At 39.6% G+C, this 16,757-nt stretch overlaps 1 protein-coding gene across 6 annotated transcripts in view; it reads left to right on the top strand.

The window, feature by feature from the left end:
• NUP214 (nucleoporin 214) overlaps window positions 1–16,757 on the top strand; it is a 207,496-nt gene that overhangs the window by 110,076 nt on the left and 80,663 nt on the right. For all 6 annotated transcript variants that reach the window (XM_053695786.1, XM_053695791.1, XM_053695788.1 and 3 more), the window contains exons 26-27: window positions 6,450–6,549; window positions 7,951–8,047. In XM_053695786.1, the coding sequence (XP_053551761.1) occupies window positions 6,450–6,549; window positions 7,951–8,047 (197 nt within the window). The remainder of the gene's footprint in view (window positions 1–6,449; window positions 6,550–7,950; window positions 8,048–16,757) is intronic.

Consider the following 16,757-nt stretch of genomic DNA (forward strand, 5'->3'; position numbering starts at 1 on the left):
ATGTGGGCGTCTTTTTTGGCGCTAAAAAATATGGGCGTCATTTTTGTCTCCACATTATTTAAGTCTCATTATTTATTGCTTCTGGTTGCTAGAAGCTTGTTCACTGGCATTTTTTTCCCATTCCTGAAACTGTCATTTAAGGAATTTGATCAATTTTGCTTTATATGTTGTTTTTTTCTTTTACATATTGCAAGATGTTCCACGTTGCAACTGAGTCAGAAGTTACTACAGGAAAATCACTGCACAGTGCTGGAGCTACCAAGCTAAGTCTGCTATAAACTTTTGGTATCTGTTTCTCCAGCTGTTATTTGTATTGCATGTCATGTCAAACTTATTAATGCAGATAAAATTTCCTTTAGTACTGTTACATTACCTGTTGCTGTCCGTCAACATCTAATTTTCAGAGTGTTCCTGATAACATAAGAGATTTTATTTTTTAAATCCATTAAGAAGGCTATGTCTGTTATTTCTCCTTCTAGTATACATAAAAGTCTTTTAAAACTTCTCTTTTTTTCAGATGAATTTTTAAATGAACATCATCATTCTGATACTGATAATGGTTCTTCTGGTTCAGAGGTTTCTGTCTCAGAGGTTGATGCTGATAAATCCTTGTATTTGTTCAAGATGGAATTTATTCGTTCTTTACTTAAAGAAGTGTTATTTGCATTAGAAATAGAGGATACTGGTCCTCTTGATACTAAATGTAAACGTTTAAATAAGGTTTTTAAATCTCCTGTAGTTATTCCAGAAGTGTTTTATCTCCCTGATGCTATTTCTGAAGTAATTTCCAGGGAATGGAATAATTTGGGTAATTTATTTACTCCTTCTAGACGTTTAAGCAAATTATATCCTGTGCCATCTGACAGATTAGAGTTTGTTGGGACAAAAATCCCTAAGGTTATGGGGCTGTCTCTACTCCTGCTAATGTACTACTATTCCTATGGCAGATAGTACTTCATTTAAGGATCCTTTAGATAGGAAAATTGAATCCTTTCTAAGAAAAGCTTACTTATGTTCAGGTAATCTTCTTAGACCTGCTATATTTTTAGCGGATGTTGCTGCAGCTTCAACTTTTTGGTTAGATGCTTTAGCGCAACAAGTAACAGATCATAATTTTATAGCATTATTATTATTCTATAACATGCTAATAATTTTATTGGTGATACCATCTTTTGATATCATTAGAGTTGATGTCAGGTATATGTCTCTAGCTATTTTAGCTAGAAAAGCTTTATGGATTAAACTTGGAATGCTGACATGTCTTCTAAGTCAACTTTGCTTTCCCTTTCTTTCCAGGGTAAATAATCATTTCGTTCCTTTCCTCACAACAAGGAACAAAAGCCTGATCCTTCATCCTCAGGAGCGGTATCAGTTTGGAAACTATTTCCAGTTTGGAATATATCCAAGCCTTATAGAATCCTATAGCCAGCTCTTAAGTACCTATGAAGGTGCGGCCCTTATTCCAGCTCAGCTGGTATGGGGCAGATTACGTTTTCTTCAAAGAAATTTGGATCAATTCCGTTCTTAATCTCTGGTTTCAGAAACATTGTTTCAGGAAGGTACAGAATTGGCTTCAAGTTAAGGCCTCCTGCTAAGAGATTCTTTTCTTTCCCGTGTCCCAATTGACACAGCAAGGCTCAGCATTTCTGAAATGTGTTTCAGATCTAGAGTTGGCTGGAGTATTTATGCCAGTTCCAGTTCTGGAACAGGGGCTGGGGTTTTATTTTATCTCTTCATTGTACCAAAGAAGGTCAATTCCTTCAGACCAGTTATGGATCTATCATTATTGAATCGTTATGTTAGGATACCAACATTCAAAATGGTTACTGTAGGTCTATCCTGCCTTTTGTTTAGCAAGGGCATTATATGTCTACAATAGATTTACAGGATGTGTATCTGCATATTCCGATTCATCCAGATCACTTTTAGTGTCTGAGATTCTCTTTTTAGACAAGCATTACCAGTTTTGTGGCTCTACTATTTGGTCTAGCCTCAGTTCCAAGAATTTTTTTCAAAGGTTCTCGGTGCCCTTCTTTCTGTAATCAGAGAATAGGGTTTTGGTATTTCCTTATTTGGACGATATCTTGGTACTTGCTCAGTCTTCTCATTTTCGAAGAATCTCATACGAATCGACTTGTGTTGTTTCTTCAAGTTCATGGTTGGAGGATCAATTTACCAATCAGTTTATTGATTCCTCAGACAAGGGTAACCTTTTTAGGTTTCTAGATAAATTCAGTGTCTATGACTCTGTCCTTGTCAGACAAGAGAAGTTTAACATTGATATCAGCTTGTCAAAACCTTCAGTCACAATCATTCCCTTTGGTAGCCTTATGCATGGAAATGTTGGATCTTAGGACTGCCGCATCAGATGCGATCTCCTTTGCTCGTTTTCACATGCGACCTCTTCAGCTCTGTATGCTGAACCAATGGTGCAGGGATTACTCAAAGATAACTCAATTAATATCTTTAAACCGCTTTTACGACACTCTCTGACATGGTGGACAGATCACCATCGTTTAGTTCAGGGGGCTTCTTTGTTCTTCCGACCTGGACTATAATCTCAACAGATACGAGTCTTACAGGTTGGGGAGCTGTGTGAGGGTATCTGACGGCACAAGGGGTTTGGGAATCTCAGGAGGTGAGATTTCCGATCAATATTTTGGAACCCCGTGCAATTTTCAGAGCTCTTCAGTCTTGGCCTCTTCTGAAGAGAGAGTTGTTCATTGTTTTCAGATAAGACATTGTCACAACTGTGGCATACATCAATCATCAAGGAGGGACTCACAGTCCTCTGGCTATGAAAGAAGTATCTCGAATTTTGGTTTGGGCGGAATCCAGCTCCTGTCTAATCTCTGCGGTTTATATCCCAGGTATGGACAATTGGAAAGCGGATTATCTCAGTCGCCAAACGTTGCATCCGGGCGAATGGTCTCTTCACCCAGAGGTATTTCTTCAGATTGTTCAAATGTGGGAACTTCCAGAAATAGTTCTGATGGCTTCTCATCTAAACAAGAAACTTCCCAGGTATCTGTCCAGATCCCGGGATCCTCAGGCGGAGGCAGTGGATGCATTTTCACTTCCTTGGAAGTATCATCCTGCCTATATCTTTCCGCCTCTAGTTCTTCTTCCAAGAGTAATCTCCAAGATTCTGAAGGAATGCTCGTTTGTTCTGCTGGTAGCTCCGGCATGGCCTCACAGGTTTTGGTATGCGGATCTTGTCCGGATGGCCTCTTGCCAACCGTGGACTCTTCCGTTAAGACCAGACCTTTTGTCTCAAGGTCCTTTTTTCCATCAGGATCTGAAATCCTTAATTTTAAGGTATGGAGATTGAACGCTTGATTCTTGGTCAAAGAGGTTTCTCTGACTCTGTGATTAATGCTATGTTACAGGCTCGTACATCTATATCCAGAGAGATATATTATAGAGTCTGGAAGACTTTTATTTCTTGGTGTCTTTCTCATCATTTTTCTTGGCATTCTTTTAGAATACCGAGAATTTTACAATTTCTTCAGGATGGTTTGGATAAGGGTTTGTCCGCAAGTTCTTTGAAAGGACAAATCTCTGCTCTTTCTGTTCTTTTTCACAGAAAGATTGCTATTCTTCCTGATATTCATTGTTTTGTACAAGCTTTGGTTCGTATAAAACCTGTCATTAAGTCAATTTCTCCTCCTTGGAGTTTGAATTTGGTTCTGGGAGCTCTTCAAGCTCCTCCGTTTGAACCTATGCATTCATTGGACATTAAATTACTTTCTTGGAAAGTTTTGTTCCTTTTGGCCATCTCTTCTGCTAGAAGAGTTTCTGAATTATCTGCTCTTTCGTGTGAGTCTCCTTTTCTGATTTTTCATCAGGATAAGGCGGTGTTGCGAACTTCTTTTGAATTTTTACCTAAAGTTGTGAATTCCAACAACATTAGTAGAGAAATTGTGGTTCCTTCATTATGTCCTAATCCTAAGAATTCTAAGGAGAAATCGTTGCATTCTTTGGATGTTGTTAGAGCTTTGAAATATTATGTTGAAGCTACGAAATCTTTCTGTAAGACTTCTAGTCTATTTGTTATCTTTTCCGGTTCTAGGAAAGGCCAGAAAGCTTCTGCCATTTCTTTGGCATCTTGGTTGAAATCTTTAATTCATCTTGCCTATGTTGAGTCGGGTAAAATTCCGCCTCAGAGAATTACAGCTCATTCTACTAGGTCAGTATCTACTTCCTGGGCGTTTAGGAATGAAGCTTCGGTTGACCAGATCTGCAAAGCAGCAACTTGGTCCTCTTTGCATACTTTTACTAAATTCTACCATTTTGATGTATTTTCTTCTTCTGAAGCAATTTTTGGTAGAAAAGTTCTTCAGGCAGCGGTTTCAGTTTGAATCTTCTGCTTAGGTTTTTCATTAAACTTTATTTTGGGTGTGGATTATTTTCAGCAGGAATTGGCTGTCTTTATTTTATCCCTCCCTCTCTAGTGACTCTTGTGTGGAAAGATCCACATCTTGGGTAGTCATTATCCCATACGTCACTAGCTCATGGACTCTTGTTAATTACATGAAAGAAAACATAATTTATGTAAGAACTTACCTGATAAATTCATTTCTTTCATATTAACAAGAGTCCATGAGGCCCACCCTTTTTTTTTTTTTTGGGGTGGTTATGATTTTTTTTGTATAAAGCACAATTATTCCAATTCCTTATTTTATATGCTTCGCACTTTTTTTCTTATCACCCCACTTCTTGGCTATTCGTTAAACTGATTTGTGGGTGTGGTGAGGGGTGTATTTATAGGCATTTTAAGGTTTGGGAAACTTTGCCCCTCCTGGTAGGAATGTATATCCCATACGTCACTAGCTCATGGACTCTTGTTAATATGAAAGAAATGAATTTATCAGGTAAGTTCTTACATAAATTATGTTTTTCCAAATTCTACAAATTTTATATTTTTGCCTCGGTTGAGGTTTCCTTTGGGAGAAAAGTTCTTCAAGCGGTGGTGCCTTCTGTTTAGCTCCGCCTGTCTTGTTCTCCCTCCCTTCCATTCTGTGTCCTCTAGCTTGGGTATTGGTTCCCACTAGTAATTAGAATGGATTTGTGGACTCTCCATGCCATTGGAAAGAAAACAAAATGTATGCTTACCTGATAAATAATTTTCTTTCCTCGAATGGAGTCCACAGCCCGCCCTTTATTTGAGTTAAGACAGCATTTTTTGTGTAAACCTCAGGCACCTCTATACCCTTGTCATCTTCTGTTTCCATTTTGCTTTGGCCGAATGACTGGGGATTATGGGTAATGGGAGTGACACTTAAAGTGAATGTAAAGTTTCAAGAATTTAAGCCCTGTTTTTAAAAAATAGTTTTAGTTTTTTAAATACTTAACTTTTCTTCCTTGCAAGCGTGGAACACAGGAGCAGCGATTTCCCTGCCCCCAGGTCGTCTCTTCTTACGTCAGAAATTACGAATTTGGCTTCCTCCAATCACGGCGTGGCCTCAGGCAATGTTTGCTCTGGGGGGGAAGCCATTATTGGAGGAAGCCAGATTCGTCATTTCTGACGTAAGAAGAGACGACCTGGGGGAGGGGGAATCGCTGCTTCGATGTTCCACGCTTGAAAGGAAGAAAAGGTAAGTATTTAAAAAAAATGGCTGAAATGTAAACTTTCATGAATGAAAGTGCCCTTGTTTTTAATAGTATTTTTAAAACAGGGCTTTAATTTGTGAAACTTTACATTCACTTTAATAGTTCTGCTAGGGTGTTCGTTGCCGCCTCCTGCTGGCCAGGAGTTTAATTCCCTCTAGTAATTAGAATGTATTTGTGGACTCTCCATGCTAGGAAAGAAAGAACTTTATCAGGTAGGCATACATTTTGTTTTTTAAGATCACTGCATTTCCCTTTTTGTTTGCAGTATACTGTATTAAACACAAATACTTCTAGTAAAAGCTGTCACTGTTGTAGTGATGCATGACACGTGGCGCATACATCAGTAGAACGTGTGCATGCGCTTATGGCTGCTCAATGCGTTAAGTGTACTGTCTTCCTTATCAGCACTGTCCAATTCATATTACTGCCGGCACACTCTGTGTTTCACTTCTATTATCAATTTTTCTTTGTTCTCTTGCTATCTTTATTTGAAAAAGAAAGTCCAGAACCCTGGACAGCATTTGTTTATTGGTGGATGAATTTATTCACCAATCGGCAAGAATAACCCAGGTTGTTCACCAAAAATGGGCCGGCATCTAAACTTACATTCTTGCTTTTCAAATAAAGATACCAAGAGAATGAAGAACATTTGCTAATTGGAGTAAATTAGAAAGTTGCTTAAAATTGCTGCTCTATCTGAATCACAAAAGAAAAAAATTGTGTTCAGTGTCCCTTTAAGTACACAAGTTATTGATAGAAAGGCAATAGGTTAAGCACACAACCAGCATGGTTTGCTTATTCTATGGACCTCATAACCCATATTCTTTCTTTTTCAGGGCTTTCCAACAGGTGCTGTAAAGATGGCGCCAGTTCCTACATCTGCTCATGGCACTGCTGCAGCATCAGGGTTGGGAGCCGTATCCAGTAAACCTGCAGGTAGTACTATCATCTATTTGTATAGCCCCATAAAATCCCATAGTGCACTGCTTCTTTATAAGATCAGACAAAAGCGCAGTTTAAAGGGTCATGAAACCCAAACCTTGTCTTTCATGATTCAGACACAGCAGGCAATTTTAAACAACTGCCCAAATTTCTTCTATTATTTAATTTGCTTCCTTCTCTTGTTATCCTTTGTTGAAAGCTTTACCTCGGTAAGCTCAGGAGCAGCAGATAACCTAGGTTCTAGCTGCTGATTGGTGGCTGCATATATATACTGATTGTCATTGGCTCACCCATGTGTTCAGCTACAACTCAGTAGTGTATTGTTGCTCCTTCAACAAGTGATAACAAAAAATGAAGCCTATTTGATCATAGAATTAAACTGGGAAGTTGTTTAAAATGCAATGTTCTACGTAAATCATGAGACTTTTTACATTTACTTCTATTATCCAATTTGCTTCGTTATCTTGATATCCTTTGTTGAAAGTTATACCTAGGTAAGCTCAGGAGCAGCAGTGCTCTACTGGGAGCTTACTGCTGATTGGCGGCTGCACATATGACTTGTCATTGGCTCACCTGAGGGGTTCTCCTAGCTCCAATTAGTGTTGCTGCTCTGAGTTGATTTTAACTTTGTGTTTAACACCTTTGCATGGATTAATCACTTAGTTATGTGCAAGAAACCGTGGCATAGTGAAGTGCTTATAATATATAAGGACATTTTCTATTCTAGAGGATCTTGTCTAAACTTCAGTTTTGCCCCTCTGTGCCATAGTTTTAGTTTTTGTATAGGATCATTAAAGGGACACTGAACCCAATTTTTTTATTTTGTGATTTAGATCACAACGAACGAACGAAGAAAAATTGTTAATATGAGTAAATCAGAAAGTTGCTTAAAATCGTATGCTCTATCTGAATCATGAAATATAAAATTTGGGTTAAGTGTCCCTTTAACTACTTCACTCCAGATGGAAAAACTTTATTGTAAATGACAAATTATGAGGGGCTGTCATCCAAAAACTTGTTACAATAAAGTGATTTTTTTATGTTTCCTCATTAATACAGCCAACACTTATTTTATTTATGTCAGCACCTAAGGCATGTTGGGTTTTGTAGTTGTATTCACCCTTTTAACTATGAATCTTTACCTTCAAATGCACCCTGTGGTGGAAACCTTTCTTTTTTTTCCAATTACTTGAACCCTTCTTCCCTACAAAATCTAGAGAGGCTGGGGAGGTTCAGAATTAATTTTAGCTATATTAATTCTGACGCACCAAGTCTGTTTCGCATCAAGCCAAGTCATTTGTTGGGAGTCGAACCGTTCTGTTAATGAAAGTTTGTAACAGGTCAATAAGTAACTATTCCTATCTTATAGCCTCTAATTTCATTATCTCTTCGCAGCAATAGGGCAAACAGCTCCCGCCGCTTCTGCACCTGCCATCTCTGCACTCACCACTTCCTCTCAAATCACCAAAGCCTTCCAATTTTCTCCTGCTGGGTGAGATCTGAAAGCGAACACTTTTTTATGGCAAAATATAATATTATTTGCTATTTATTTGTAGTGGTTTTGATAATATTATGTTTCATGTTGTGAATGTGTTTTTTTTTTCCCTTTAAAATCACCTTTGATGGAGACTGGATCAAAACCAATGTAATCTGCTTGGGAATCAAATTAGCGAAATTTCAGGATTTAGTTCTAATCTTTCATTCCTTTACGGCTCCATTTATCAATGTCCGGCAGACAAGGTTCACAGCTAGGATCAAAGGTGACAGAGAGCTTAGGAAGCAGCAGTATTAAGACACCTGCTTCTTAGCTATTAGTTGCAAGCCTGAACCACAAGGCTGGAGCCCTTAGTGTTATTTTGTATCATGCTTTTTTTTTTTTTTTTTTTTTTGCAATTGAGAAAATTTGGGATTTATTGAAAATATTATTTCACCTATTTTTTATTTTTTTTTGTTTCTGCAATTCTTTTTAATTCTAGATTGCTAACTTGTAATTATTATATATATTTTTCTTTCATGTAATTGGCAAGAGTCCATGAGCTAGTGACGTATGGGATATATAATTCTACCAGGAGGGGCAAAGTTTCCCAAACCTCAAAATGCCTATAAATACACCCCTCACCACACCCACAATTCAGTTTTACAAACTTTGCCTCCTATGGAGGTGGTGAAGTAAGTTTGTGCTAAGATTTCTACGTTGACATGCGCTTCTCAGCATTTTTTGAAGCCCAATTCCTCTCAGAGTACAGTGAATGTCAGAGGGATGTGAAGAGAGTAGCACCTATTGATTGCAATGGTTTTCCTCACGGGGATCTATTTCATAGGTTCTCTGTTATCAGTCGTAGAGATTCATCTCCTACCTCCCTTTTCAGATCGACGATATACTCTCATATTCCATTACCTGATAACCATTTCAGTACTGGTTTAGCTATCTGCTATATGTGGATGGGTGTATTTTGGTAAGTATGTTTTCATTACTTAAGACACTCTCAGCTATGGTTTGGCTTTTTATGTATTTATATGAAGTTCTAAATATATGTATTGTACTTATTTTGCCATGATTCAGGTTTTCAGTATATTTCCTTTTGCAGACTGTCCGTTTCATATCTGGGAAATGCTTTTTTATGAAAATGTATTTCTTACCTGGGGTATAGTCTCTTTTTCAAATTGACTTTCTTTTAAATTCGCGGGCAGAATTAGGCTCGCGAGGGTGCAAAATACCAAAGTTTATTGCGTCATTCTTGGTGCAAAATTTTTTGGTGCAAAGTTACGTTCATTGACTCAAATTCGTCATTTCCGGCATCTTAGTTGACGCCGAGTCCTTCACAAGGTTGCGTCATCTATGACGCGAGTGTGACTTTTTAGCTCCAAAAAATAATTTTCTGTTTGTTGTGCGTCATACTTGGCGCCAAATATTTTCATTATTTAAGACAACATTTTTATTTGCCTCTAGCCTTTTTTCTATGTCAAAGGGCTATGCTGTTTGCATTTTTTCCCATTCCTGAAACTGCTATATAAGGAAATTGATAATTTTGCTTTATATGTTGTTTTTTTCTCTTACATTTGCAAGATGTCTCAATCTGATCCTGTCTCAGAATTCACTATTGGATCCCAGCTGCATGATAACTGTTCTACCAACGCTAAGTGCATTTGTTGTAAACTTGTGGAGATTATACCTCCAGCTGTGGTTTGTAATAGTTGTCATGATAAACTTTTACATGCAGAAAATGTATCCATCAGTAGTAGTTCATTACCTGTTGCTGTTCCTTCATCATCTAATGTACAAGATATACCTGTAAATTTAAAAGAATTTATTTCTGATTCTATTCAGAAGGCTTTGTCTGCCAATCCCGCCTTCTAATAAACGTAAAAGGTCTTTCAAAACTTCTCATAGAGTTGATGAAATTTCAAATGACTGGCAACATACTGATTTATCCTTCTCTTCTGATGAGAGTCTATCTGATTCAGAAGATCCTGCCTCAGATATTGATATTGACAAATCTTCTTATTTATTTAAAATGGAGTATATTCGTTCTTTATTAAAAGAAGTGTTGATTACATTGGATATGGAGGAAACTAGTCCTCTTGATATTAAAACTAGTAAACGTTTAAATTCTGTTTGTAAACCTCCTGTGGTTATTCCATAGGTTTTTCCAGTTCCTGGTGCTATTTCTGATATGATTTCTAAAGAATGGAATAAGCCTGGTACTTATTTTATTCCTTGTTCAAGGTTTAAAAAAATGTATCCTTTGCCAGCAGTTAATTTGGACTTTTGGGAAAAGATCCCCAAGGTTGATGGGACTATCTCTACTCTTGCTAAACGTACTACTATTCCTACGGAAGTTAGTACTTCTTTTAAAGATCCTTTAGATAGAAAACTTGAATATTATCTAAGGAAGGCTTATTTATATTCAGGTCATCTTCTTAGGCCTGCCATTTCTTTGGCTGATGTTGCAGCTGCTTTAACTTTTTGGTTGGAAACTTTAGCGCAACAAGTATCAGATCATGATTTGTCTAGCATTGTTAAGTTGATTCAACATGCTAATAATTTCATTTGTGATGCCATTTTTTATATCATCAAAATTGATGTTAAAGCTATGTCTTTAGCTATTTTAGCTAGAAGAGCTTTGTGGCTAAAATCTTGGAATGCTGATATGACTTCTAAATCCAGATTGTTTTCTCTTTCTTTCCAAGGTAATAAATTATTTGATTCTCAGTTGGATTCAATAATTTCAACTGTCACTGGGGGGAAGGGAGTTTTTTTGTCTCAGGATAAGAAACCTAAAGGTAAATCTAAAGCTTCTAACCGTTTTCGTTCCTTTCGTCATAATAAGGAACAGAAATCTAATCCTTCCCCAAAGGAATCTGTTTCCAATTGGAAGCCTTCCACAAATTGGAATAAATCCAAGCCATTTAAGAGATCAAAGCCAGCCCCAAGTCCGCATTAAGGTGCGGCCCTCATTCCAGCACAGCTGGTAGGGGGCAGATTAAAATTCTTCAAAGATGTTTGGATCAGTTCGGTCCAAAATCATTGGATTCAGAGTATTGTCTCTCAGGGGTACAGAATAGGATTCAGAGTAAGACCACCTGTGAGAAGATTTTTTTCTCTCACGCATTCCAGCGAACCCAGTAAAGGCTCAGGCTTTCCTAAAGTGTGTTTCAGACCTGAAGTTTTCAGGGGTAATCATGCCAGTTCCGTTTCAGGAACAGGGCCTGGAGTTTTATTCAAATCTATTCATTGTCCCAAAGAAAGAAAATTAATTCAGACCAGTTTTGGATCTAAAGATTTTGAATCGATATGTAAGAGTACCAACTTACAAGATGGTGACTATAAGGACTATTCTGCCTTTTGTTCAGCAAGGGCATTATATGTCCGCAATAGATTTACAGGATGCATATCTTCATATTCCGATTCATCCGGATCACTATCAGTTCCTGAGATTCTCTTTTCTAGACAAGCATTACCAATTTGTTGCTCTTCCTTTTGGCATAGCAACAGCTCCAAGAATCTTTTAAAAGGTTCTCTGTGCCCTACTCTCTGTAATCAGAGAGCGGGGTATTGCAGTGTTTCCTTATTTGGACGATATCTTGGTACTTGCTCAGTCTTTACATTCTGCAGAATCTCACGTGAATCAACTAGTGTTGTTTCTTCAAAGACATGGTTGGAGGATCAATTTACCAAAAAGTTCTTTGATTCCTCAGACAAAGGTAACCTTTTTAGGTTTCCAGATAGATTCAGTGTCCATGACTTTGTCTCTAACAGACAAGAGACGTTTGAAATTGGTTGCAGCCTGTTGGAACCTTTAGTCTCAGTCATTCCCTTCAGTTGCTATGTGCATGGAAGTTTTAGGTCTCATGACTGCAGCATCAGACGCGATCCCATTTGCTCGTTTTCATGAGACCTCTCCAGCTTTGTATGCTGAACCAATGGTGCAGGGATTATACAAGGATATCACAATTAATATCCTTAAATCCCAATGTTTGACTTTCTCTGACTTGGTGGTTAGATCACCATTGTATAACTTTAGGGGCCTCTTTCATTCGTCCAAACTGGACTGTGATCACAACAGATGCGAGTCTTTCAGGTTGGGGAGCTGTTTGGGGATCTCTGACAGCACAAGGGGTTTGGAAATCTCAAGAGGCGAGATTACCAATCAGTATTTTGGAACTCCGTGCAATTCTCAGGGCTCTTCAGTTTTGGCCTCTGTTGAAGAGAGAACCATTCATTTGTTTTCAGACAGACAATATCACAACCGTGGCATATGTCAATCATCAGGGTGGGACTCACAGTCCTCAAGCTATGAAATAAGTATCTCAGATACTTGTTTGGGCGGAATCCAGCTCCTGTCTAATTTCTGCGGTTCATATCCCAGGTGTAGACAATTGGGAAGCGGATTATCTCAGTCGTCAGACTTTACATCCGGGAGAATGGTCTCTTCACCCAGATGTGTTTTCTCAAATTGTTCAGATGTGGGGGCTTCCAGAAATAGATCTGATGGCTTCTCATCTTAAACAAGAAACTTCCCAGGTACCTGTTCAGGTCCAGGGATCCTCAGGCGGAAGCAGTGGATGCGTTGACACTTCCGTGGTGTTATCAACCTGCTTATGTTTTCCCGCCTCTAGTTCTTCTTCCAAGAGTGATCTCCAACATCATTATGGAGCAATAGTTTGTGCTGCTGGTGGCTCCAGCATGGCCTCACAGGTTTTGGTATGCGGATCTTGTTCAGATGTCCAGTTGCCAACCTTGGCCACTTCCATTAAGGCCAGACCTTCTATCTCAAGGTCTGTTTTTCCATCATGATCTCAAATCATTAAATTTGAAGGTATGGAAATTGAACTCTTAGTGCTTAGTCATAGAAGTTTCTCTGACTCAGTGATTAATACTATGTTGCAGGCTCGTAAATCTGTTTCTAGAAAGATTTATTGTTGAGTTTTGAAGACTTATATTTCTCCAACATAGGTGTGTCCGGTCCACGGCGTCATCCTTACTTGTGGGATATTCTCTTCCCCAACAGGAAATGGCAAAGAGCCCAGCAAAGCTGGTCACATGATCCCTCCTAGGCTCCGCCTACCCCAGTCATTCTCTTTGCCGTTGTACAGGCAACATCTCCACGGAGATGGCTTAGAGTTTTTTAGTGTTTAACTGTAGTTTTTCATTATTCAATCAAGAGTTTGTTATTTTCAAATAGTGCTGGTACGTACTATTTACTCAGAAACAGAAAAGAGATGAAGAATTCTGTTTGTATGAGGAAAATGATTTTAGCAACCGTAACTAAAATCCATGGCTGTTCCACACAGGACTGTTGAGAGCAATTAACTTCAGTTGGGGGAACAGGTTGCAGTCTCTTGCTGCTTGAGGTATGACACATTCTAACAAGACGATGTAATGCTGGAAGCTGTCATTTTCCCTATGGGATCCGGTAAGCCATGTTTATTACGATTGTAAATAAGGGCTTCACAAGGGCTTATTTAAACTGTAGACTTTTTCTGGGCTAAATCGATTGATTATTAACACATATTTAGCCTTGAGGAATCATTTTATCTGGGTATTTTGATATAATAATATCGGCAGGCACTGTTTTAGACACCTTATTCTTTAGGGGCTTTCCCCAAGCATAGGCAGAGTCTCATTTTCGCGCCGGTGTTGCGCACTTGTTTTTGAGAGGCATGGCATGCAGTCGCATGTGAGAGGAGCTCTGATACTTAGAAAAGACTTCTGAAGGCGTCATTTGGTATCGTATTCCCCTTTGGGTTTGGTTGGGTCTCAGCAAAGCAGATACCAGGGACTGTAAAGGGGTTTAAAGCTTAAAACGGCTCCGGTTCCGTTATTTTAAGGGTTAAAGCTTCCAAAATTGGTATGCAATATTTTCAAGGCTTTAAGACGCTGTGGTGAAAATTTGGTGAATTTTGAACAATTCCTTCATGTTTTTTCGCAATTGCAGTAATAAAGTGTGTTCAGTTTAAAATTTAAAGTGACAGTAACGGTTTTATTTTAAAACGTTTTTTGTACTTTCTGATCAAGTTTATGCCTGTTTAACATGTCTGAACTACCAGATAGACTGTGTTCTGAATGTGGGGAAGCCAGAATTCCTATTCATTTAAATAAATGTGATTTATGTGATAATGACAATGATGCCCAAGATGATTCCTCAAGTGAGGGGAGTAAGCATGGTACTGCATCATTCCCTCCTTCGTCTACACGAGTCTTGCCCACTCAGGAGGCCCCTAGTACATCTAGCGCGCCAATACTCCTTACTATGCAACAATTAACGGCTGTAATGGATAATTCTGTCAAAAACATTTTAGCCAAAATGAACCCTTGTCAGCGTAAGCGTGGCTGCTCTGTTTTAGTTACTGAAGAGCATGACGACGCTGATATTAATATCCCTGAAGGGCCCCTAACCCAATCTGAGGGGGCCAGGGAGGTTTTGTCTGAGGGAGAAATTACTGATTTAGGGAACATTTCTCAGCAGGCTGAATCTGATGTGATTACATTTAAATTTAAATTGGAACATCTCCGCATTTTGCTTAAGGAGGTATTATCCACTCTGGATGATTGTGAAAATTTAGTCATCCCAGAGAAACTATGTAAAATGGACAAGTTCCTAGAGGTGCCGGGGCTCCCAGAAGCTTTTCCTATACCCAAGCGGGTGGCGGACATTGTTAATAAAGAATGGGAAAGGCCCGGTATTCCTTTCGTCCCTCCCCCCATATTTAAAAAATTGTTTCCTATGGTCGACCCCAGAAAGGACTTATGGCAGTCAGTCCCCAAGGTCGAGGGAGCGGTTTCTACTTTAAACAAACGCACCACTATTCCAATAGAGGATAGTTGTGCTTTCAAAGATCCTATGGATAAAAAATTAGAAGGTTTGCTTAAAAAGATGTTTGTTCAGCAGGGTTACCTTCTACAACCCATTTCATGCATTGTCCCTGTCACTACTGCCGCATATTTCTGGTTTGATGAACTGCTTAAGGTGCTCGATAGTGACTCTCCTCCTTATGAGGAGATTATGGACAGAATCAATGCTCTCAAATTCTAGACGCCTCTTTGCAATTGGCTAAGTTAGCGGCTAAGAACTCTGGGTTTGCTATTGTGGCGCGCAGAGCGCTTTGGTTGAAATCTTGGTCGGCTGATGCGTCTTCCAAGAACAAGCTACTAAACATTCCTTTCAAGGGGAAAACGTTGTTTGGTCCTGACTTGAAAGAGATTATCTCTGATATCACTGGGGGTAAGGGCCACGCCCTTCCTCAGGATCGGCCGTTCAAGGCAAAAAATAGACCTAATTTTCGTCCCTTTCGTAAAAACGGACCAGCCCAAGGTGCTACGTCCTCTAAGCAAGAGGGTAATACTTCTCAGGCCAAGCCAGCTTGGAGACCAATGCAAGGCTGGAACAAGGGAAAGCAGGCCAAGAAACCTGCCACTGCTACCAAGACAGCATGAAATATTGGCCCCCGATCCGGGACCGGATCTGGTGGGGGGCAGACTCTCTCTCTTCGCTCAGGCTTGGGCAAGAGATGTTCTGGATCCTTGGGCGCTAGAAATAGTCTCCCAGGGTTATCTTCTGGAATTCAAGGGACTTCCCCCAAGGGGGAGGTTCCACAGGTCGCAGTTGTCTTCAGACCACATAAAAAGACAGGCGTTCTTACATTGTGTAGAAGACCTGTTAAAAATGGGAGTGATTCATCCTGTTCCATTAAGAGAACAAGGGATGGGGTTCTACTCCAATCTGTTCATAGTTCCCAAAAAAGAGGGAACGTTCAGACCAATCCTAGATCTCAAGATCTTAAACAAATTTCTCAAGGTCCCATCGTTCAAGATGGAAACCATTCGAACTATCCTTCCTTCCATCCAGGAAGGTCAATTCATGACCACGGTGGATTTAAAGGATGCGTATCTACATATTCCTATCCACAAGGAACATCATCGGTTCCTAAGGTTTGCATTCCTGGACAAACATTACCAGTTCGTGGCGCTTCCTTTCGGATTAGCCACTGCTCCAAGGATTTTCACAAAGGTACTAGGGTCCCTTCTAGCGGTGCTAAGACCAAGGGGCATTGCAGTAGTACCTTACCTGGACGACATTCTGATTCAAGCGTCGTCCCTTCCTCAAGCAAAGGCTCACACGGACATTGTCCTGGCCTTTCTCAGATCTCACGGCTGGAAAGTGAACGTGGAAAAGAGTTCTCTATCCCCGTCAACAAGGGTTCCCTTCTTGGGAACAATTATAGACTCCTTAGAAATGAGGATCTTTCTAACAGAGGCCAGAAAAACAAAGCTTCTGGACTCTTGTCGGATACTTCATTCCGTTCCTCTTCCTTCCATAGCTCAGTGCATGGAAGTGATCGGTTTGATGGTGGCGGCGATGGACATAGTTCCTTTTGCGCGCATTCATCTAAGACCATTACAACTGTGCATGCTCAGTCAGTGGAATGGGGACTATACAGACTTGTCTCCGAAGATACAAGTAAATCAGAGGACCAGAGACTCACTCCGTTGGTGGCTGTCCCTGGACAATCTGTCTCAAGGGATGATGTTCCACAGACCAGAGTGGGTCATTGTCACGACCGACGCCAGTCTGATAGGCTGGGGCGCGGTCTGGGGATCCCTGAAAGCTCAGGGTCTTTGGTCTCGGGTAGAATCTCTTCTACCGATAAATATTCTGGAACTGAGAGCGATATTCAATGCTCTCCAGGCCTGGCCCCAG

This window comes from Bombina bombina, chromosome 12, assembly GCF_027579735.1.
Source record: "Bombina bombina isolate aBomBom1 chromosome 12, aBomBom1.pri, whole genome shotgun sequence".
NCBI classification, from domain to species: Eukaryota; Metazoa; Chordata; class Amphibia; order Anura; family Bombinatoridae; genus Bombina; species Bombina bombina.